Genomic DNA, 24,315 nt, shown 5'->3' with positions numbered 1-24,315 from the left:
AAAACATCATCCATATCTAAACCATCCTATATATATATATATATATATATATATATATATATATATATATATATATATATATATATATATATATATATATATATATATATATATATATATATATATATATATATATATATATATATATAATTACAGTATTTAGCCTACGATATTGTTTTACATATGTTTTCTCCCTATGGCCAACCATGTCAAAGGATGAATAAAATACATAAAAAATAAATACGTCCATTTGATTGATAGAAGGATTATGCAACCTGTGTCTGACGTCGTACCGGCTGCCTACGTCTTGTCCCTCCCTCTCAGTGAAAAGTGCCACATGACCTGCTGACTAGGAAGTGGAGAGCCCTGATCCAAGAATCAGCAGGAGCAGATCCGAACACGGAAAGATAGGCACAAAGAACCCCCTAAAATTTAGAATTGCCAATCGCGACGTTGTTGGTGGATACACGTTACTTTTGCGTTGAAAATAGAGCAATAAGTTGGCCTTAGTCATGGACTCTAGGGCGGTATTTGTCGCTGTAGTTTTGCTGTTGGTTGGCGCATCTGCCGCGGTGGACCCAGGTAAGTTTGCGACCTCTGCGCTGCTGAGCTAGCGCCGAGCTACAGTCAAGCCATGTTTTTCATCAATACTTGTATTGATGAATACTGCTTTGCAACCTTCTGTTGTCTTATTGTGCTGATATGACTGACTCAGTGCGTGTCAACTGACTCTGACACACTGTTCGTTGTCAATTTTTGAGGGATAGGCAAAGTTATGATTTTGTTTATTTTCTTGTTGATCATTCAAGAATTGAAAGGCCAAACCTTTAGACATCAGCCAGTCAGCATGAATACAAAGAATAATGTTATGCAGGCAGTGTGTTTTGTAACAACCAATTACTAATTCTAATTAGGCCTTTTCATACAGTGTGTTACAATGTTATATCTTTCTTCTATCTGCACAAAATGTACAGTACAATTTGTAACATCAAGCCCATATTCTAGATGGAACATATTGTAGTTTATTATTTTCATCATTATTTATTCATTTATTTTTTACAGATGTATGTACTACTCTCAAAGATTGTGAATTCTGTGGAGCTAATATGGACTGCCAATGGGCCAATTGCTCATCAAGTAAGTATATAAACTTTAGAAGCCATAGCAACACATTGTATGGACGGATATTTAACCTAAAATTGAGTGACAGAGTGGGACACAGGGTGGTCCTTGTGCTTTCTTCATTGTGAAGACAAAGCTGAATTGATAAGGTACTTTATTCGAGGGCATGTGGAGAATGAGAAGCAGGCAGCAGGAAGCTGTGTCTACACCATATTTTTCCCAAAACCCAAAGTGACGCTTAAAGATCTGGGAACTTGCCCCTGTGAGTCTGGACCAGCTGGTTTAACAAGGAGGTGGATGTGGATTCAATCTTGAGGATGTTGTTGATCATTTACAACTATTTCTACAGTTTTATTCAGTACTTTCAACATTGTCTATCAAGTGTTGATATATATGCTGTTTTCATTTACTTCTTTATAACTGGTATTGAAACCTTTTCAGTTTTGCCCACTTTCAACATATGACCTTTCACCATATGACCTTTGGCTTGTTTTGTCCATTGCTGTGATTGTGAAGATGAGAAGGAAGGATGCATGGCAGGAAGTCTGTTCTGTTTTTGGAAGGAAGTAAGGGATACGTGAAAGAGTGAATACAAGGATTTGTGCTTAACTTTGCCCGATTTTTTTTAATAAACATCCATTAGACAGTGGTTGTTTACCGTTACTTATTCAGATCATCCCAAAGGCAAAAGTAAAGGGATCTGATTACTTGGATTGTAAGACCGAGTCAGAGATCCTCTTACGTCCTCTGGGAGACAACCTGTTTGACAGCCTCACTTCAGGCCACTTTGATTTTCTCGTCATGATGATATTGGTTTGCTCCACACCCTCCACTGGGTTTGTCTCCCGTTTGTAAAAACTATATATGGTACTATTGAGTGGTTGGACAGGACAGATGAGCTGTTGAGGAAGTGCTGACTAGGTTTACAACTTGTTGCTAACCACATTCCATCTACACAAAATGTACCTTAATGTTAACTATTGCTCTGTTTTAGAAGTATGGATACATTGTATAGAAGGGCTGCTACTGCATTGGCTATTGCTTCTCAAACATGGTCAACAAGAAGTAGATATTTTAGATTCATTTTTTTAATATTGAAATTCAAGTCTTCTTTGTACACTTATTTTTGTTCTGTGAATGACTTGCCTAATTTTAAGCTTTGCATTTGGCTGATTACTGTTCAGATTGCTGATCAAGTCTGTTGCAATTCATTTTGCACCATGCTATACCTTATGACCATGTTAGAAAAGGTTTGAGGCCAGCTGCAACTTTCACAACAGCATGTGAGATAACATGGCCACAGAGAAGTGAAAATACCTTCTACATTACTGATATAAAATTACATTAACATTACAAAACAGCTAAAAATACAATGCAGGTTATCATTAGAAACATTTATAGTTTAACTGGTTTGTTCTTTATCATCTTCTTCACTAGCCCATTTCTTTTCCTTTGTTCTGTTATTTTTGATATTGAGGTCCAGTAGATCAAGATTGGTGGAAAACGTAGATGAGACATTTATCCCTGTTTAGAGAGGAATTTCTTCTTTTCTCAATGATATCTGCTGTCATATTGATCCTTCTGTGACATGTGGGCCATCTGGTAGCTGTCTTATGCCTTGCTGTTTTATAATTGTACGACATCGCAAGCACCAGGCACACCCTGTGTTTCATTTATGTTTGGGTAATAATCCTCCAGATGTTTGTTATAAGTCACCAACCCAGAGAGGTGGTGTGGAGCTCAAAGATCACCTGTCTACCCACTCATCAGAGAAAATCCTATTTCTCTGTTTAGAGAAATGTTTGGATTCCAATTGTCTTTATTTAGTGTTCAAATACCACCATTTTTAGCAAGTTTAGGGTGAGTATGACTGAATCTCTTTTCCTGGCCCATTCAAATTTTATGCAGAATAAAAATAAAGATATGATTAAAAAAACATTTTAAATGGTTTATTATGCATTTTATTGTGAAATTTAATTCAAAGTAAATTTTATTGGTTGGTTAAAGAGCTGTCAGGAATGACTCACTGACCACCCATTCCACTCTTAAAGAAACAATTACTCATGTGTCAAAATGTATTAAAACAACATGTTCTGGAATCACACAATTTCAGTGAGTGATTCACTTGTATTACTGGGTATCCAGGCCAGATGAGAGGAGGACCAAAGTCCCTCCATACATGTAGTTAATCAATAGTCAGATTGTCCAATATAAATTGTCTTTGTTGGACAGTGGAATACATAATGAACAGTATGTTCTGAGATTCTGACACAGCATTAATGCTTTACTAGCAAGTTAAACCTACACTATAATAAAATCTCAATCACAAACAAATTGCACAGCCCAAGGCGGTTGTAAGTTGACTCATTTGGTTGATCAAATAGAAATGTTGAAAATGGGTCATGTTTAGTGTTATATTTAGCTAATTAGTCCTTAATTTATACTATTGTAAACATTGCAGTCATGTGGATAATGTTTAACATAATATATTGTATGCTAATTTTTTGTAACTAAGAATCAGACATCTAGCAAGTGCCTTTTTTCTTTCATGCAGCATTTGGCTGTTATAACAAGACTCTGGCTGATGAAAACTGTTCCAATGCTACCTGCTCAGGTAAGTTATTATAATGCTTTTTAAGTGGGGAAAAAAACAACAAATTTTTTTGGCCAAGCTATGTGGTATCTTTGTGGGTCCAGCTCATTGGGTTATTTTTGGGCCTCTGTCTTCTAACATTTAAGAGGTGAATGTTTACGATTTTCCTGCTTATGCTATAACAATAACATGGGAGTTTTGTTGTCTCTGCTAACCTTCATGTGGTGGTCTTGTATTTGTCTTCTCTTGCTTGGTGTTGGTTTCCTGTCTAGCTGTCACCCCAGCTCCAAGCTTTGTCCCCATGACTACCCACAAGACTACCCCTGCTCCTTCTCCCACCATGACCACAGTCTCTACCACTGTTGTCTCCACTACTAATGCAACTACAGGTAATCTCAGATGTCCGCAAATCTGGCTCTAGCATGTTTTACTTTATTGTTTTTGTATTATTAGGATCCCTATTAGCTTCCCATTTAAAGCCTGCTAGCCTACCTGGGGTTCCTGTTAAGTTAATAGCAATTACAATATATAAATGACCAATATAATATAAATACCATCACTAATCTAAAGATGCATATAGTAAACTGGTAGTGCCCCTTACGATTTCTTTAATTTTTGAGCTTACCATTCTGCTTTTGTTCATAGACAATGCCACTGCTACGGTTGCTCCTTCTGTTACTCCAACTAATAGCACCAATGCCACCACTATGACTACTACAACAGGTATGTGATGGATAAAGGTTTTGTACCTAATTGGCCCTTGCCAGTAACAAAGTGTAACTTTGGCCTTTTTTGCCTTTTTTCCCCAACAAAATTATTGCATTTTTGACCCTCTGAACATTGACAGAAAGTCTCACATGGGGATATAAAAAATTATCTGCCTGTCAAAAAAATGTGTAGACACTATAGGGCCCCCTAATTTATACATAAATTTACATTAACATTATCTGATTTGTATGAAACTTGGGATTCATTTCTATACATGAGGGGGAGAAAAATAATCTATTATGAACATATCGCCTTTTTTCTGGTTGACCAGCAGGGGTGCAAAGACATGTAAACATGTGCACCTGCTTAGTCTGATCACGTTGAAATTTGCATCACTTATACACTGGCTGACACCAGTTAAATCCATGATTCACACTTGATGCTTTGCTACAACAGGGACATCACTAGACCCTTTTTACTGGGGTACATGCCCTAGTATAAATCAGCTGTGCCCCAGTATGGAAAGACCCAGTCCGTGCACTGCGCAGGAGGCAGGGCACATGATGACATGAGGAACACCCTGCGCTTGTGTGCAACTCACAATATAAGCTATAATGTAAGCTACATAGGTACACTTTATAGGTTACAGTTCTGTGATTTGTGTCGACCATAATCGGCTGTAGGTCTCCTGACGTCTCTGCACTACTGTGCCATACCAGGCAATGGAGAGGAAAAGACCCATTAACCAAACCACCATCATTGTCAGAGCTTGGTCAAAAATTAAGCCTTATAACAGTATTTTACATGTCACACACAAAATGACTCGACTCAACAGCGCTCCCTGCAGGTGGACCCCTATGGGAGAGGAGACGGTCAAATTTTGGCATAGGCTCACAAAATTTGGCACAGGGATAGAGCTCTATAATGTTTAGCCTAAAAGTGAATTGGAGCACTGACCTATGGTGAACAGGAAGTTGACCATATTGGATCAAAAATCCGTCATCATTTTGGCGGGGTGTATATAAAACGTATCTAGTCCTAGGTTTTTGGTCCAAATGACCTCTGACTTAGCATGCCATTTCGACACACCTTCACATTCAAAATGTATCAAATTTTTTGGGATGCTCCTTACAGTTTATGCATAGCATGTAGTCAGAAATCACCTTCATTTCCAGTTTCTTTGATGACTTCTCACAGCCACAGGCATTAGCATAGAGACCTCAAATTTGAACCACTAATGCATGCTCCCAGCCTGAATATAATGGATTATGGTGCATATGAAGAGTGTACACTATAGTGCCCACTACCGTACACATGAAATGTCAACATTATTACATTTTTAAGAAACTTGGGGATTAAAATCTATGCAAGAGAATTGAATTGCATGACATTTCTGCCTCCACTTTGACATAAATTAATAGTATTTTTGCTCAAAGTTGCTGGTAAATGCAATTGGGTGTGCACAAGGGGCAAGGGTCATCATTGCTGCTTGCAGCTTTAATTTATTTATCTTGTTATGGCTTTAGTATTTTAGTTCTACGTTATTGTGTTTACATAATTAGAAAGAATTATGCAGTTGGAGTAACAGATTTGTTTTTTATTTGTACAGTGCTAGTAAAGCTACATCTTAAAACATTTAAATTGTTTACTTCGACCAGTATATTTAATTGAATTGTTGTGAATCTTTTTTTAAAAATTTTTTAAATCTGTTTTAGCTTCCTCTAATGTAACTACACCTCTCACCCCGACTGCTGAGCCCCACCATAACACTTTTGACGCCGCAAGTTTCATTGGAGGTATAGTCCTGGTCCTGGGTCTTCAAGCTGTCATTTTCTTCCTCTACAAGTTCTGCAAATCAAAAGATCGCAACTACCACACCCTTTGAAGCCTTTATTCTTTGCACTTTTTCCCTCCAACTTAGAGCCACTCGTAGAAGAAAACATAATGGACTCAAACAGTCTTTTCAAACAAGTTATTTAGCATTTTCACATCTCATTTTAGTGCTGCTGCTGCATGCATGATATTTATTCGCACCGTTTAGGAGCTTGAAACATTATTGAGTACGTCATGCTGTCAGTACACATCAATCATAGCATTATTCATTCTTGCATATTAAATGGGAGTAGGGTTTTCAAAAATAGCATTCGCTGTTAAACAGTTACAGTTTCATGGGAGCTGTTTTGCTTAGGAGAGATCTAGTTACAATGTTGTATTAGTTTTTCTTATCAATTTCAATTTGGAAACACTGTTTGAGTTCAAAGTTAGCCTTTAGCGAGTATAATGATTCTGTGTTGCTCTTAGACTGTATTACAATTGGTCAAACTTGAAAAGTCCCTGAAAAAAATGAAGGATTTCTTATTAAAAGCAGCACCTAATCATTTCATGTTGGAGTTTAGGGTCCACTGCAGTGAAGGTCTCCATTGATATTTAGCCGTTTGGGTTTGTCCATTCAGCAAATGCTAGTTTATAAATGCCAAACAACTTCCCATAGACCAGCTGCAGGGCAATAAGCCACGTATTCAGATCATGATTCATCATCCCTAGAATTTTATCTGGCTGCAGTTCTTGCGGGTCAAATGAAAGGACTGTATAGAACATTTAATAATAAAATAATGTAAAAATGCGTGTTACAGTGGGGAAATTGTGCACACCTTGTTAACAGCAACAGCAGTGAAGTGCCTTTTTAATGTCCAGTCTGACTTACAGTGAAGGGGGAAACTAGAGTTGTCCTCCTGGAGCCCAAGTGTTGTGTGAATATTGGTATATTTCTTCTGTGTGACATAGCTTGTGTTAGTAGTGAACCAGCTGGACTGAAATGGCTTTTATTGAAGATTACGGTAGATAATAATTCAAGAGATCTTAGGAGAAGGTTGCGAGCTTAGTTATATATGTGTAAAAGATTAGGTCCACGTAACCTAAAATGTCCTCTAATCTAACAATTATGCTCTTCTAGTTGTAATTTGTGTTGCCTTTTGACCTAAATTGAGTTGGCAGGACATTTTGGGTTGTGTGTGCAGTGAAAACATCTAAAGATTGTACCTCATCTGCAACATAATAACTTTTCAGACTTGAGTGAGGAGGTGATTACAAAATGCAAAACAATTAAGTGGCCAAGCTTAAGCTCATGTCTAGTTCTTGAAGAAGCTTGCTGCTAACTGTGATTTACGTTAAATAGACCTCTTGTAGATAGCCATGTTCTGTTCTATTTTGCGTTCAGATTGAGAAATAAAGGAGAATGTCTTTAGCTTTAATGGCTTGTCATTGTCAAGAATGTTGGTTTGTTGCCTTTTAATTATTGCATGCTGAATGTTGGAGTTGTAATTCCCCCATTGCATATGCTCTTAATAGGGATTTAGACACAACTAATAAACCACTTGTTTTGTAAGCTATAGATGAAAAATTGCCTTGAAACATTGTGCATCAAACCAAAGTCCTCGGTTCTGGCATGGAAATTAAGTGTTGCACTGACAAGCTTTTTGTTGTTTGTTTTTCAAATGATTAGCTGCCTGTAAGATAGCCTTGACTATTTCTAATAAGAAGAAGTTATGTTCCTTAATAAGCCAAACATTAAAAAAAACTTTGTTTTTGTTGCCTTGGATAATTTCCGATGCCATGTTTTTGCTGCTCACTATCATAATGCCTTTTATCTTTCACATTCACTTAGGGGCATTAGGGTCAACCCAAGAGTACAGGCCAGAGTTTTGCCTTAGCTGCGACAGCACGCAAGCATACATTTAAAAACACTCAAATGTCACTAGGTATCCACTGGTGAATTGTTGGCTCTCTACATTTTGAATATCCCAGTTACATTCCACAAATTCACAGCATCACATGTTGACAAGTGGTGCCACAAAACATCCCTAGCACCATAGAGACCAATTGTCGTATCCACTGCAGCTACAAGTTACTCAGTCCCTTATAGAGAAGTGCCTTATTCAGTTAAAATAGAGAATGTAGAATGTAAAATGATATGCCACAACTAACACATGTATTATAGGACTTGGCACTTTCAGTTTTAAGCGATTTTAGTGTTGCTCACAGTTTATGGTCATTGTTAATTTCACTTTCACCATGCGGTCCACTTGCAAGTTGTCCTGGTTGGATTATAAGTATTATACATTATACATGTACAAGTGCATCTTCTTTATCTGAAATTGAAGAAAATACTAATGATAATAAAAATGAATGAAAATGAAAATCAAAGTATTTATTTTAATTGCATTAAATAATCCAAAATATATAAAATTGACTAAAATGTTCACATTTTTCCAATTTCAGTTTATTGTGATGCACCTGAAACATGACTATTTTTACTTGGAATGTGACAATCTTGATAAATGCATTTGCAATGTTATGATCACTCCTCTCATGGTACTACTCTGCAATATCCACCATTTTCTGTATAGTACAATGTTAAAATGCACATGGCATGTCCAGTTTGTATGTTAAAAGCCCATTTTGGTGTTAATTTATATGTTCAGTCACTAGGCCCAAATGACATTCACAGCCATATATGTGTGGTCCAGATCCCACAATGCCTCCTTGTTCTGCTTTGAGATTTCCATACATCTTCTAAATGATTGCCCTTTTTGTTTTAATGTTGCTTAGTTTGACAATGTTAAATCATTAAAGTTGAATATTGTAAAACAAAGCTGTGCTTATTATTATGCTTCATTTGCAGTGGCCACTTCCTTGGAGCTTAGAGGTTGCACAATTTACATGACAAATCACAAGTGGGACGTTCTTTAGCCTCGTTGCCATCGTAACATTTGAGTGCTAAGAAAAATAAGGTATCAAATTCAGGCCCTGTGTTCTTAGTAGCATAAAGGTGTTTCATCATGTTTTCAAGAGGTAAAATCTTACATGTTGGGATTTTTTTGTCTTATGTTTATTTTTGAGAGTTTTATCCCTGATTATTATTTTTTGGACTGGAACTTATTATTTCTTTGCTGTGTTTTGGGTTCCATAAGTCTGATTTACTTTGTCTTCTCCACTATAGCCCTGGCTTACTTGTCCATTAGGATGCAGGGATAGAGCACACATTTCCAAAGCTTAACTTGAAAAATCTTTAATTTGAGTAATATTTTAGAGGAACAACTCACAATTTTGTTGGAACACATCTATGATCAATTTTGTTACATATGTCTAGACTACATTTTGGTATGTCTACTTCTCAGACAGTACAGGCCTGAGAATAGCTATGAAAAGTCAGGAGAGGTCTTGCTAACCTGATTGCAGTGTCCAGTCATGCTGTGTAATCTAATATGGGAGCACAGAGAAACAATGCAATATGGTAAACTGCCCTCAGTCTGTTTAACCAAGTGGTGAGGTCTCAAGTGTTGGAGGTCTGAGAGTCATGCAGAAAATATCAAAACCATTTAAGTCTAATAATGAACTGAGAAATGTGGGATGGGAAAAGGGACAATAAAAAGCCACTTTCTATCACATGACACTAAACCTGAACTTAATTTGTTTTCAAAGCATAATGTTCAGTTCAACACTTCAGCATGTAATTCACTATATACACTTGTGTGGATACTGAAAATAAGTCAAATGCTTTATTTGACACACGATCTACTACAAAAGACACACATCTCATAAAATAACATGATTTATTCATTAAGAAATATTAGATAACTTATCATTTGTCAGTAGGTTGTAACCAGTAACACTAAAGATAAGAGGTATGGTATGTGACAGTGTTTCATGCTTCATTCTGCTTACACCTGTGTTTAGTAACTTCATAATTATCTAGGAAGTGTGATTCATAATGCACTTTACAGTAAACAAACGGTTTTGTGGGAGTAGATTAAAAAAAAAAAAGTGTTCCTCAAACATAGAAAGTGTCATTCTGGTCCAGACCAACCTTACACTCCAACAGCTGCAGCAAACAGGAGAACTGAGCTTGAACTTTGCCCACGTGAAATTGTCTGGTTATTGCCAAAAGCTTGACACCACATATAGAACACTGACATCTAGTGGGGAGTCGCTGCATAAACTAGTCATGCTAATGCTTTCTTTTAATGATAGAGGTACTTTTATTTTAAACATTTCATGGATACTAACATGTAATTACTTATTACTAATCAAAAATAATCTTCATTCCTTAATAATATTCATTCAGTCCTAAAAGACACAGATTTCAGATTGGAGAATCAGTGGCTTCCTCCACATCTTAAAACTAATAGATACACATTAAAATCAATAGTTAATACAGCACTATACTTGCAGCTTTCTACAAACAAAGATTTCAATTGCTTTTATCTTAAAAGCAACATGTTTGGTCCTTCTTGTTGGCAGCAGTCTACAGACAGAGAGAGCCCTGGTCTTAGACTGTCCCCCTCAGGTCTCCCAGAGGAGGTCACTCTGTTTGAGGCTGTTGCGAAACTGCTGGGTCTCTCTAAGGAGCTGCAGGTTACTCGGAGTACTAGGCTGTTTTTGGGGTCTTTTCTTGAGTTTAACAGGAACTGGGGCCAGGGGATGAATCATGGTCGTCTTCAGAGGCTCTTCACAACATGAGGTGTGCTTTTGGCTCTCTGCCATTTTATGAATCTGTGCAGTAAAACACACAAAAGGATAACTACCAGGATAACAAGCAATAACCCCCAAACAAAAGAGATTCAGGCAGATAATATTTCACATTATCTTATATCACCTTTAATACACAATGGAGTATTGATACTTTGCAGTGACAACACACTGAGGGGATTCTACGTGCATCTTTATGGTGGAATGTTCAGCTGTTACCATGGTGACACAATGCACACATTAGCAAACACTGCCAGAAAGTTTTACGATTGTCTGAAAACAAAAAAAAAAAAAAAAGATTTAAACAACCCATTTTCAGGAGACTGATCAAAAAAAGCATCAATGGCCATGTTTAAGTGTTTCTGTGATTTTCAACAAAAAGGTGAGAAGACAAAAAACTGTTGGCTAATGTTAGCTATGCTATTTTATTTGAGAAACTAGTTCAATAGCACAAATCATCTCACCTGTTTTAGTTTCAACTAAGTCAGTTTTTTATGGTGACACTGTGTTAAAATAAAGGTCAGATTAAAGTCTAACAGCTTCAGACCGAGTAGTGTTGGCTTCACATCCCCCAGCAATGCTATTGACACCAGCTGCAAAGTATCAATACATAAAAGTTGTTTTGTTTTAAATTTATAATTAACAAAATTACACACAATTTAAAAGGGTATGTCTTCATCACAAGTAAAGAACACCAAGACATAATCCATCACTAACCATCTGTTGGTGCTTGCGAAGCTTGGTGATCTGAGCTCCTTTCTCCTCCATCTTTGTGACCAGTCGTTCCAATTCATTTTTCAGGTCCTGCCTGTTCTTATGATCATGTGTACCATCAATTTGTTGCATTAGTTCCAGGTGTTCACTGGCGTGCACATACAAAATAGTTAACAAATCAGATATATACTGTATTCTTGTGCATGGCAAATAAGAATCCCAGAGTTTTCACAGATTGTATTTAAGAGTTTGTACTCACAAGCTCATCTGCCCCAGCTCATCCTGGAGGGCTAAGAGCAGATCAGAGAGGGAGCTCAGAGATTGCTCAGATTCACTAGATTCACTGTTGTGTCTTTGGAGGACGGAGCTGGATGCTTTTTTTCGCAAACTCTTTCTGGCTGCACCCACAGACCTGTGCAGCAGAGACACTCGCTCATGCAGCTGAGGTTGGTGGTGCTTCATAAGGTGGAGGACACTCTGGACATTGGCGTGGACTGAATGACTGGGGCTGGTTGACTGAAACAACATGCACTTAAGTTTTATGGCTCACTCTCCTTATTTTTCAAAGTATATGGTAATGTCATTGTTGCACTTTATTCAGTCATGCTCATTTTTCATTAGTTTAGGTCAGAATAAATGCCATTACCCATGTGGACAACAAGCATGGGCCTTTAGTTGCCCTAATCTGACAGTTGCAATTATTTATAAATTTGTCTTCTCAACCTTTGCTATTGCATATAGTCTTCAAATGCCTGGAAAACCAATTGGATAGTGTTTTTTTTAAGTGGTAAAAGTTGAAATGTCACAAACCACACGTACCGTTCCAGCGACGAAAGGCATTTTTTGAGTGAGGGCACAAATTGGTGACTTCTGTTCACTCTGCTTCAAGGTCATCTTCAGGCAGATTTAAAAAGGTAATTTTCATCAGTTTTGGCAAATAAATACAACATATATCACAGTTATAAAGTAATGGCTATGCCATTAAATATATACAGTACCTTTATTTTATTTTTTTTCTTGATTTTTGTCTCCTCTGGGCTCATTCGAAGAGTGTTGTCAAACTCTCTCTGAAGCTGAAACAGAATATGTTCAAAATTATATAGTTGTACCTCACATTCTCATCACAAAACAAACTCAATACAATATAAAGTTGTAGCCGGACAAAGGTTTACACTGTGCTTTCTTATTTTTACCATTTCAACACTCCAAATGATTACCCGTGATTTTTTTCTTTAATAAAGTTTAATTGTGAAGTAATTACTGGGATTTGTATGCATGCGCCAATATAAAATTGTTGAAATTAAATTTACTTTTCTTTTTTTATTAGCATAATACATAAATGAATTAGAACATTTCTTAAATTACCAACCTCTTCAGCTTTCTCTTGCACCAGTTTACGCTCATGTTCTTCTTTCTTGAGTTTTTCCTCTAACATGGTAAGTTTCATCTGCAAATGAATATCAGTGTGAAATCTTTTTATAAATAAAAAATAAATAAACTCTCACCTCTGCCAGTGTTTGGGTCCTGCTCAGTTTCTCATATTCCGATTCCAGCCTCTCAAGCTTCTCTTTTTGCAATTGAATATTTGTGTTAAACTGTTCTTTTTGTAGAGTGCTCTGAAATTAAACATTTTAATTTTAGTACCTCACACCAGCAATGGTAACATGTATGAACAAATTCAAAGAGCAAACTCAAAGCAAAGTCCTCTTTCTGATTTTAAAAGCAGTCTCAAAAGAAACTACAGAATTAGAAATACATTATAATTTAATTTGAATGTTTTTTTATTACCCGGTTTTCCAGTAAAGTCTCATGCTCTCTTTTAACTCTTTCAATGCTCCTTTTTGTTTTTTCTAGGTGCTTTTGAAGAATTCTGCATCTTATGATGCCATCATGTTCTGCAGATAAAATAGCAGAAATTTGTCAAGTTGTTGTTGTTTGTAAAGAAATGTATCAATCTGTCATCATCTCCTATTATAAAATAAACCAAATACATGTCTGTAATAAAAAGAGATGGTTAAAATGCAGAGTATGCTAGAGGCTAACTGGCTTATACAGCATTTTGCCTAGGACTAACCTACCTTGCTTTTGTTGATTGTGAGTTATGGGAAGAGTTGTCAAAATAGAGGACTGCTGGTTTTGAGCTTCATGGGATACTTGCTGACTCTTTTCAGCATGCCTGCTTGTCTCCACCTCGGTACGTCTTATTTTTTCTTGAAGCGTTTTCAATGCATCTACTACAGCTGAATTGAGGATTGCACAGAAAGATTATTAATACAATTATACAATTGAGGCATGGTTTTAACGGCAATATGTGAAGAAACACCACTATTATTATTTTTATAAAGAGAAAACAGTCTACATGGGGGACACAAATTGACCGAAGAAGACTACTTGACGTTAATATATAATTTTAATTGACATTTAATCTAACTGCAACAGACCTTGGGAATACCCTGCCTGCATAGTGACTTACCTTTGCTATCAATATTACTTTTTGATTGAGACACATGGTGACTAGTTGTGGGTGGATCCTCAACGCTGTGGAATGGGAAGTCTAGCCTTCTTGGCAAATACATCATTCTGTCGGGTGGTTGATAATAACTTCCAATATAGCTGTTTCTGGACGGTGAGTCTAATCCCTGAAAGCAAAATAATAATTAAAAAAAACAAACTATGCATTTAAAAATATTTGCCATGCTCTGGTGCTCGTTTTGGATTTATCATTTAGTAAGAAATCTCCTAATGTTTTAATTAATAATAACAACGTTACTTACCATGTAACTTAAACAATTAACTGCAATAGTTTACGTTTAGCATACTACACCAAATTTTGACATGAAATTGCAATGAAGATATATGTGCAAGTATACATTTAACAATAAAGATACTACGCAAGATTATATAAGGTACATTAACACAAAAAGGACAAACAACGCAAGATTAGTTACCGCCTTGACTATAATGGGTTACCATAATGATAATGATAAAAGTAAACATAGCATGCTAAGGCGTTAGCCACATTAGCTTAATAGTATTTGTTCACATTCTCACCTGTTCATTGGGCGCCTCCTCCATGCCGAAAACAGGAATGTGTTTCCAAAGCGATGTTGTTTATATTAAATTATAAAGCGAGTAACATTCGTTTGTTATTTTACACCTCCTACACCTCCGTCAGCTGCGGGTCCGTACATTTTAAATTTCCCTCCTCTTTGGCGCCTCGCTCTCAGTGGTTCCGCTTGCGCACGATTTCTTCTTTCGTCCACTGGTCACAGGACAAGGTGCATACTTATCAAGCAGGTCAATTAGAAGAAAATGTATACATTTTTGGATAATAATAATATAATGGTAACTTGGTATGGTGTAATGATAACTTAAACATAATGTGGCAATAGATCGGAACATAAATGATAGAATATTAATTTTACTAATTGTAGAAAACATGGCAGGCACAGGCAGATAAAAAAAATATAATTTCATCACGTACGCACACACACACACACACACACACACCTACATACACACACACACACGCACGCACGCCCCCCCCCCCCCCCCACACACACACACACACACCTGCTTAAACATTGCTTGGTTCATCACATCATTACATCACTTCTACATTAAAATGTCCATTTAACTGTATGTACAAGAAATGAAAGTGATTGTTTTGGTGAGCTTATGGCTTATACAGTAAATTTGAAAACAAAATGTCCAATGTATGTGGAACATTTTCATCTTTCTGTCTTTTTTTTTTTTTTTTACCCTCACTGTTATTTCTGATAAACAAGAGGTGGGGGGGCTCGCTTAGCCGAATAGTATGATGGGAAGTGCAGTTCTTTTCAATGTTGCAAAGTCGCGATTATCTGTTTTATAAAATACAACTCCCATGAACATCTCCCCACTGGTTTGGAACCGCCCCATCGCCAAATGATAAAGCAGAAATGTTGAAGCACCGCCCTAGTCTTCATGATCTTCACTGTGATTGGTTTGGCTTCTGTGCCAATCAAATATTTGCTCTCAAGTCGTGCCTCCCTCGTCTCTCTACCCTGCCTCGGACTCACTGGTCAGTACTGTGGTAGAAGTCCCGTTGCAAAAGACCTGCACCAAAGAATGTCATTAAAGTGAGTATTACATAAGTGACACGTTTTGTTGGAGGTTTAGAATAAGAGAGTTGGGTTCAGAGACGGACTTTTTACAATATAGATCTTTTGTTTTTGTCTAGACTCTTTGTTAATATGGAGCTTGAAAAGGCTTGACACGAGAAGCATGCAAAAGGAGATTGAATGGCAGTAACAGTAGATTATAACTTGACCATTCATTGTAGATTCATCACATACATATATGCGATTTCATACATATTGTCAGGAATTATTCATATTTGTTTTGTCATGTCACATATTAGTGATTTGACAGCAGCAAATACATTTAAACTGTTCACATTAGGTTTCTCTTGGAAGTTGCAAGCTATGATACAATTATACTGTATTTTTGACTGTTATTGCATTGTAATGTGGCTGCATAAAATCTTTTTTGTTTTTCTGCTGTGCCTCCACCAAGCCTGAGGACATAAAGGGATGTGTTAGAAATGGAGTGCTATGATTTAAAATAGTCACTTTTCTATTTTAAAACTATTTTCTGTTGTCTCCTACTAAGGCCTTCTGAAAAAAATCCATAAGCATTAGTCCCAAGTGACGATATGGAAGTGCAAGACCAGGAGTCTCTGGGGAGGTGGGATGGTTTGAGCAGTCGGGATGCCAGCTCTAGGGATGCAGCCATGGACCTCATTCAGCAGGAGGTCCTAAGGAAAGTGGAGGCAATTGGGCCCATACCTGCTCCAGTGCCCTCTCCACCTGCCTTGGTAAGCCCTCAACGCAGCGATCTCAATGACATCTTGGCCCACCTTCTGATGCTGTCCAAACAGTGCCCCTTTGAAGATGTCAGAGAGCGCAGCGTTCACCTTCTTCAAACTGTCCAGGTAAGAGATATGATGCATAATTTTAATCTAAAGGGTGTAATATTGCATTTTGTTGACATTAATATAAGTCATTTGTTAGTCTTTTTTATCAATCAATCAAACAACTATTAATCCCCTAGGGGAAATTCTGTCACATTGAGTAGTCTTGCTTCATTCCGTTGCCAACTTATTTTAAGCAATGCTGAGGTATTAGCCCTTGAGTATGAAATATCAAGGCACTTTATTAATAGAAAGACTAGATCTACCACATGGTAACTTAAAGATCCATTCTGCATTGTGGAAGTAAAGAGTAATGATAAATGCATGAATGCCAAAATAAAATGTATAAATAACAGAATAACATTGACCTATGCACCATATATAACAGAAGTCATTTTGATTAAGTGTTGTGCATATTACGTAACCTTCTATCCATAGTCAAAAACACATTACACTGAAAAGATGGCAGAGCTTTATTTAGTACACAGTTACACCTCATTGTCACAGCTGTTTGTTTTGTGTTATAATGCTTTTCAAATTGTACATTACACTACGTTCCCTAACATGATACAGTGACATTCTCGGACAGTGATGTTTACTGACAATACAGCAGTCAGGTAGCATAAATTGTGTCCATTGTGCAGAATGTTCTTCTTTATTTAAGTGTGTTTAACGGCTGAGCTGTGTTTCTGTTGTGTGAATAACCAGATGGCAGGGCTTTCCTCAAGGTGTGAGGTTGTGCAATAGTGGTGGTAAAAATAATTTTAAAGATTCTTTTAGTCTTTTTTTAAGTGCAGTGTTATGTTTAACTGATAATGGTAGATGAATTGATATGGACATATGCTGATGATACAGAACAATAAATAGTATTAGTAATTTTTCATGGTAATGTGAATCTCAAATCCCCTCAAGCCCCTATGTTTGTAACTTTTCTGGTGGAGGGTCTGTCACCTACTTGTCTCCATGGAGATCTTATTGCTAATCCACAAGACAAGCAATTGACACCACCAGCCCAAGTTACAGGCCAATCTGTAGAGAGGAAACTGCTCATAGTAAAAAATATTATTTTTGTATTATTTATTTGTATTCATTTATTTTTTGCAATAAGATACAGATGCAAGATAAGATGCATGTAATGCCATACTGTGAAACTTTCCAGGCTTTTTTGTATGGCGACAAGCAGGTGGTGGACCCTTCATCAGAAAAGTCATATAGTGCAACTTCAGAGGCTCTGAAAATATATCATAGGGAACAAAAATGGTTCATTCTAGATAAGCAGGTGGATGTAGTGTTAATGTAATCCACATAGAAAACAAAGAAGAGCACTTGGGCCAAACAGTTTTTGGAAGTGGTGTGTTTTGGCACTGGTTTGTGTTTGTCCTGTGGTGCTTTAGGGGCTGGGGGAGAGGGGCAGAAGGGGAGATGAGAGGGAGAAAGCTTCTTTGCGGGTTTAGCCGTGCACCACAGTACACACACCGTCTGGTATTTCTGAATTATGCTAAGCTGCATTTGCTCGCAGCTCGCCAAAGTGTGCATTTATGAGCCCTGGGTGGAAGCTCATGTTGATCTGAGTGGTTTAGCACACACCTTTCCCACATTGTCTGGGGTGGAGAGGGGAGGAGAGGGGCCGAGCTCAGACACAAGACTAATTCCTCCAGATCTACTGATTAAAGGCAAAATCTTTGGACACACAGACTGCCATTCCACATGGCAACCCCCTCCTTTTGTCAGACGTGGTAACTAATATTCTACAATAGATTTGTAAGTGCAAATTGTACATGTCCAGTTGTATCAAGAGTGTGAAAAAGCATAAGATAAATGTCCAAATGTATTTTTTTGTTTGAGTGGATATCTTTTTGGTCTTCCTTTTTCTCATGAGTTCATATGCGTTTTGTTACCTGATGCAGTAAATAATAGCTGTAACTGCACAATAACACCCAAACATCGGTAAATATTTTTTGATGAAGTTGATTAAAGCTATCATCAGATTCTCTGGGGTAGCTGCATGAAAGGACCTAGTCTTTATGTGTTCGGTCAGAGACAGAGAGGGGTTTCTTTATATTATGTAATTACAGCATTGTGTCCGGCCCTTTTTGCCTGAAGTTGAATTAAGAGCTGCTCAGAAAAGATCAACCTGTTCTCGTGATGTCAAATTGGGCTCACAGGGTTTAAAAAGTCAAGTTGTGGACATACAATAAATTCCAGAAGGATTTAGTGCCTCTTGCCGTTAAAATTATCCAACGCAATTAAATTGTTGCCATGTTATGCGCTGAAAAAGACACCACTGTGCAACTGTTTTTAAAGCCAAGCAGCTTTCTTCAACTTAACCTTTCTTTTCATCGTGGTCTCCAGTTTTAACACATACTTATTTAACTAATTATGGATGTTCTGCATGACTTGACTGTCTCGCTAATAAACACTTACGTGCGACTAATTACCAGGAAATCAATATTACGTATTATTTTTCTTATAATAATAACAACAACAACAACTATTATTATTATTATTATTATTATTATTATTATTATTATTATTATTATTATTATTAAGTGTTGACTTCCTGGTCTGACTCTCTAAAATGATAGAAAAGTCCACACACACTGGGTTTTACTGATGAATTGTACTCAATTGATATTTCTAGACGGGTATTTGGACTGAAGTGCCATGTTTAAAAGCATTTAAACCGGTGCCAGGAATAAAATAGTGGTTGTGTGATTACAGAAGTTATTGCACAATCAGCCCGAGGCCCCTGGTGTTGTTTTTCTCATTTTGATCAAATCTTCAGTTGTTTTCCCACACTACTGAAGAGATTTACAATGTTCCAGTCTGTTTTAAAGCTTTCCTTGAATGTGTTGTGTAACTAAAACTTTTACTACCACCAGGTATTTAAGACAAACATGATTTGTACTATTTTATGTAACTACAGTAAATTTAATAAATAATAAATGCCCACATATCTAGACAGAAATTGTACCATGCAAATGTTTAAGTAATTACACAAATAAGGATATCTTAACAAAATCTTCTTTTTCTATTCTATTTTAATTTAGGGATTTTGTAGTTAATTGATTCTGATATGTTGTTAATTCAAATAGTTTATGTTAACAGTTAATGGTGCTGTCAGTGTAGTGAGTGATTGCACAGGGCTCTCAAAGTAATAAGGTAATATATCTCTTACCTATTGCTCAATTAAGTTTAGCTGGAACAATATTTTTTGAACTTACTATATATTTATTGTGTGTACCTTTTTTTTTTTTTTTTTGCACCAGTTGAGATCTTTTTGTTATTTTTTTGTAGTGTGAAATGATTGGAGCTATTGATTAATTAATTAATTATCATTTGTCTTTCAATTCAATAGTTGTTCAAAAGTCGTTTCAGTATTATAATTTATTGAGATATTTTCTCTATCAATATATCAAATTTCAAAATGTGTAAAATGACAGGTCTAGAATTACAGAGGGTCAAATATTGGGTGAAGACCAATGGTGCGTTGGTGGGGGAGAGAAAGCGACCTTTAGCCCAGTAAGAGTACAGTGAAACATTGGGTGGCTCTGAGGATGATGGAGAAATAAAGCTGTGGATTTACAGCTGCCTGCCAGCTGGGCCTCAGCCTGGTCAGCTCGACCAAAGGGGGCAGCTCTGTGCTGTAAATATGAATGTATTTTATAACTTCATATTTCATGGTTTATAATCTTAGCTATTACACATTCACACAGCCACACAGTCAAACAACTCTGCTTGGTATGTTGGACCTTTAGTCCAACATACCAAGCAACAATAAAGTGTTGCTTGGTATGTTCGATTAAAGGTGCCTAATATTGGTGTGACTATACTCTATGTGTATGTACTTTATAAAATGCACTTGATACTTACATTTAAACTATACATTGTATGATTGACGCTCTTATGTAATCTCACTCTACTAATAATAATCTAATAAATTATTACATTTTTGCTCTAACAATAACAAAATGCACAATATAAAAATGTTTACATTTAATATTGTTGTACTATTATTTCTGTAAGTAGTACATTTTTATATTACTATTAAATAACTATTTTAACTTAATTTTATAATTATAATTCAGAGCTGAAAATTGGATCTGCTCTGTTTATTTTGTCCTGTAACAATGAAGAATTACTATCTGTTTTGTGATATTTTATTTTTTATGGCGATCACTAATATCTCATAGAAATTGCTCTCTATGCTCTACCCTTATAAAGAGCATTTCCAATGGGACACACAGCACAGAGCCACACTTTGATCCTCTCAGACAGACCCCCACCTTCAGCCTGTGCACCCGGCTGTCGCTGCAGACTCTGGGAGACTGGGGGAAGTGTGCAACTAGGTCAGTGCCAATCCTCCTGCAAGCCCCAATACATGAAAAAAGTATGGCTGCATAATGAAAGAAAAACATGCAATATCTAATAATAAGGTTGACTGAAGTTACAAGACATAATTGACAATGTAGCCTAATAAAATATATATATATTCGTCTGGAATAGACATGGAATTGTTGTTTTGGACTTAGGCTAAATTACAGTATGGAGTACATTACAGTACATTATGAAGTATATAGTTTTTACATATATATGTATGGACTGATGCATGGTACAGATGCGATTTTCAAAGTCTTACCAGTCGCCGTGGTACCAGTGGGATGAGGTGCAATGTTGAGGCGAGTTGGCTATAAAGGCAGGGGGCTGTTTGTTGGCTTGCATCTAATTAATTTGGGCCTCACTATTCAGAGTTTGAACGAGTGAGAAAGAAAAGGATGGAAGTTGGAAGAGACGTAGAAAGTGCAAACTATGTGACAGATTTGTAAAGGATTCTATGTGATGTTGAGTTGTGTTGAGAGAGAAGAAGCAGGAGGTGGGACCACGCTGCCCTCTGCATATGTAGTCAGCTGCATCCAGTGGAAAAGTACCAGCAATGATTTCTTCAGTAGACCTGAAGGGTTTAGGCACTGGTGTTGAGAGCACCATTAAATCAGAATAATAAGATTTGTATTTAGGTTTGGCCCATTTCAGTTAAACACTACAGACATATAGATTAATCCTGGGTAGGAAAACCTGTTTTTTGGCTCCTATTTAAACCCTGCAGTTGGTCCAGCATGACCTGACTCTGGTGAGTCTTGTTAGTTTTATTAACTGCAGGTATAATCCAGGTTTTGTCATCTATTTCTTGACTTATGTTTTAACTTGATTGATTTTTGGTAAATTCCTGCTTTATACCTGCTGCTTGATATTAGTATTCTGCCAGCAAGCAAAACATATGTATGTTTTTTAGCTTACAAGGATTACTTAGGATGTCTTTTGCCTCAGTCCTGATGGGGCCATACATTACATCACAAGGCCCGGCTTGTCCCTCCCACGTTCCCCAAGACAGAGACCGAAGAGGGAGGAGTGGGCTCTGGTAACAATGTGCTGCAGCAGGAGGTTGGAAGGGAATAACAAAGTCTTTGAAGCCGAAAAAACACAGTGCAGAAGCAGACACATGAATAAAGCTATTAGGCTGTTTCTGGATTTGGGGATAGAACCATCACTTTTACTAAATAAAAAACATAATCTTAATTTTTTTTTTCTTGAATTAAGTTAAAAACTTAATCAAGTTAAAATCAACTGTAAGGAACTTTGTGGGGTCATTTTTGTCAAATTAATAATTGTTGTCAAACAGATTGAAAGTATGGTGAGATAAAGTTTTTTATAATATATTTTATCGAAAGTAAAGCCTCTTTTAAATTGCACCAACCTTGAAAAGACTATTCATGCTTTTATCAGCTTAAGAATAGATTGCTGTAACGCACTTTATGTTGGTGTCTCCCAATCTGCCCTCAGTTGCTGTCAGTACATCACCCTAGTCTTTTTATCACTCTATTGGCTTCCAGTTTCTTTTTAAATTGATCTTAATATTTTATTGTATACAGTAATGGCCATTCTCCTCCTTATTTGACTGAACTCCTGTTTGTTTGAAACTCAAACAGGGCCTTAAGGTCAACCAACCAACAGTGACACTTTGCACAATTTGTTTTATTTCATTGTTTTGCATGTTTTTATTTTGTATTGGTTTTATTGGAAAGCAATTTAGTCATCTTGAGTGTTGTAAAGGGCTCTGTAAATCAAGACTGATTGATTGATTGATAATATAGTATGATTTTTAGTCTTCCACTCTTTGCCATGGTGTGATTTTTATAACTTACATGGAGAATGCTTATTTAATTATTAATATGATAATGCCTTCTGCTGTGTTATTTTTCTCATTTATTTTGCAGCACATCTATAAAAAGCTGCTGCTGCTTCTTATGTTGCCAGTGGAAACAGACTTTTATATAACTAAAGATTCCGTCATTCTGGATTTGAGCCAAGATGCATTTCAAAGAGGTTATTTCACTAACATCCTATGTATCTTACAACACGCTTCTCCATACAGAAATGGAGAAATTTAAATGTACTTTTTCAATTAAAAACACAAACCAGAACTTCCTTTTGTGGTGTCCAAAGGAAGTCAAGTCTGAACCACATGCAAATTTACATCACAAACATGCTCATTAAAATCCAAGTCAAATAAGCAGGTGCTATAACTAATGCAAATGTAATTGGACTCTTTCAGGACAAATTATTTTAGTGTACTTTCAACAAATGTAGCTCTTCCAAAAGTAGCCAGGTCACAAACTTGATTTTTCTTCAGGTGTCTGCATATGTCATGTTCTCACCCCCTGGTCACTTCCAACTATTGACTGGCTTGCCATCTGCCTAGAATTTATTTGATTGGGTTCATAAATGAATGATGAAGGTTATTGTCCATGGATACTATATTTGAAGAAATCAATATAAGCCTTTCATCCCGAGCACTCTCACTCTTTAGCGCTCCGCCTTTTAGTTGATGAAACAGAGCAGCTATTGAGTGGTTTCATCATTCACATATGGAGAGCTTGAAGTTACTTTTGGTGGCCACTGGAGGGAGCTCTGTGCCACAGTTTGGGCAGGTGCTCTTGCCGTGCTAGATGGGAATTTTCCATGTAGTTGGCTGCATGCATGCAAAGCCACACATGATTTTAATTTTTTTTCCTTTTGCCCTGGTCACCGGGCTTCTGTCCAGGTTGAGGGTGTGTATTTGGTATGCCTCTCAATGCCATTCACTTTATGCTTGTGTTTACTTGTCTGGGGAGATTTATGACTGTGGGTATATAGGACTTAAAGCAACTGCGGATCAGGTGACGAGTATGAATAGACCAGTGGCTTCTGTCCAGGTCTGAGCCAAGGTAGGCCGTATTAGGACACAAATCACAACCAGATCAACACCAAGTCTTGGCAAGTGTCTACTGACTCAACAACTTGACCATTCAAATATTATGGCTTTGAATTAATAACGAAGTTTCACATAATTTACTACTTCTTGTTGGACATGACCCAGGGGCCAAATGCAACCTTCAGATCGTTTTTTTTTATTTTTGGCCCCCTACTAAATTAGCCCAAATGCTCATAGGCAGTACTTTTTATGGCAAAAGTACACAATTTTAAGTAACTCTACCACTATAAACTCAATAACATTACATTTCATTATGATACAAACCTAAAATTACTATTTCAAGTTTTATCAAGCCTAAAGTGGCTCTGTCAAAGCTGTTGCACCTATTTGAATAAGTCACCGTCCACTTCAAATATGTTTAGATATGTGGCTCTCGGTGAAGTCCGT

The 24,315-nt window shown here is 36.8% G+C and overlaps 3 protein-coding genes across 3 annotated transcripts in view; 2 read left to right on the top strand and 1 right to left on the bottom strand.

Moving 5' to 3' along the window:
- Positions 1–335: 335 nt before the first annotated feature.
- On the top strand, positions 336–9,074 carry cd164 (CD164 molecule, sialomucin). The gene is made up of 6 exons (XM_033990680.2): positions 336–582; positions 1,063–1,137; positions 3,677–3,736; positions 3,988–4,104; positions 4,361–4,438; positions 6,139–9,074. The coding sequence occupies exons 1-6, from the start codon at positions 513–515 to the stop codon at positions 6,306–6,308; spliced, it is 570 nt and encodes a 189-aa protein (XP_033846571.1). The 5' UTR covers positions 336–512; the 3' UTR covers positions 6,309–9,074.
- Positions 9,075–10,017: 943 nt separating this feature from the next.
- Positions 10,018–14,893, bottom strand: cep57l1 (centrosomal protein 57, like 1). Its single transcript, XM_033990574.2, has 11 exons — positions 14,717–14,893; positions 14,139–14,304; positions 13,744–13,905; positions 13,454–13,560; positions 13,171–13,281; positions 13,035–13,112; positions 12,664–12,738; positions 12,485–12,559; positions 11,925–12,181; positions 11,669–11,813; positions 10,018–10,975 (listed from the first exon to the last, which is right to left on the bottom strand). The coding sequence occupies exons 1-11, from the start codon at positions 14,738–14,740 to the stop codon at positions 10,766–10,768; spliced, it is 1,410 nt and encodes a 469-aa protein (XP_033846465.1). The 5' UTR covers positions 14,741–14,893; the 3' UTR covers positions 10,018–10,765.
- Positions 14,894–15,718: 825 nt separating this feature from the next.
- The window catches only part of sesn1 (sestrin 1), a 53,214-nt gene continuing 44,617 nt past the window's right edge, over positions 15,719–24,315 (top strand). The window contains exons 1-2 of the mRNA XM_055232122.1: positions 15,719–15,786; positions 16,319–16,640. Of these exons, the coding sequence (XP_055088097.1) occupies positions 16,362–16,640 (279 nt within the window). The 5' untranslated portion in view covers positions 15,719–15,786; positions 16,319–16,361. The remainder of the gene's footprint in view (positions 15,787–16,318; positions 16,641–24,315) is intronic.

Source organism: Periophthalmus magnuspinnatus, chromosome 24 (genome assembly GCF_009829125.3).
Source record: "Periophthalmus magnuspinnatus isolate fPerMag1 chromosome 24, fPerMag1.2.pri, whole genome shotgun sequence".
NCBI lineage: Eukaryota > Metazoa > Chordata > Actinopteri > Gobiiformes > Gobiidae > Periophthalmus > Periophthalmus magnuspinnatus.
The sequence above is the reverse complement of the archived record's forward strand: the minus strand, read 5'-3'. Positions and strand labels throughout refer to the sequence as shown.

What these genes read in the sequence shown, in the direction of transcription:
- cd164 (XM_033990680.2), top strand. Translation starts at nt 513, where the DNA reads ATGGACTCTAGGGCGGTATTTGTCGCTGTAGTTTTGCTGTTGGTTGGC. An exon ending in ATGGGCCAATTGCTCATCAA is followed by an intron (nt 1,138 to 3,676) that starts GTAAGTATATAA and finishes TCTTTCATGCAG; the next exon opens with CATTTGGCTGTTATAACAAG. An exon ending in CACTACTAATGCAACTACAG is followed by an intron (nt 4,105 to 4,360) that starts GTAATCTCAGAT and finishes TTTTGTTCATAG; the next exon opens with ACAATGCCACTGCTACGGTT.
- cep57l1 (XM_033990574.2), bottom strand. Translation starts at nt 14,740, where the DNA reads ATGGAGGAGGCGCCCAATGAACAG. An exon ending in AAGTAATATTGATAGCAAAG is followed by an intron (nt 13,906 to 14,138) that starts GTAAGTCACTAT and finishes TCCTCAATTCAG; the next exon opens with CTGTAGTAGATGCATTGAAA. An exon ending in TCACAATCAACAAAAGCAAG is followed by an intron (nt 13,561 to 13,743) that starts GTAGGTTAGTCC and finishes TTTTATCTGCAG; the next exon opens with AACATGATGGCATCATAAGA.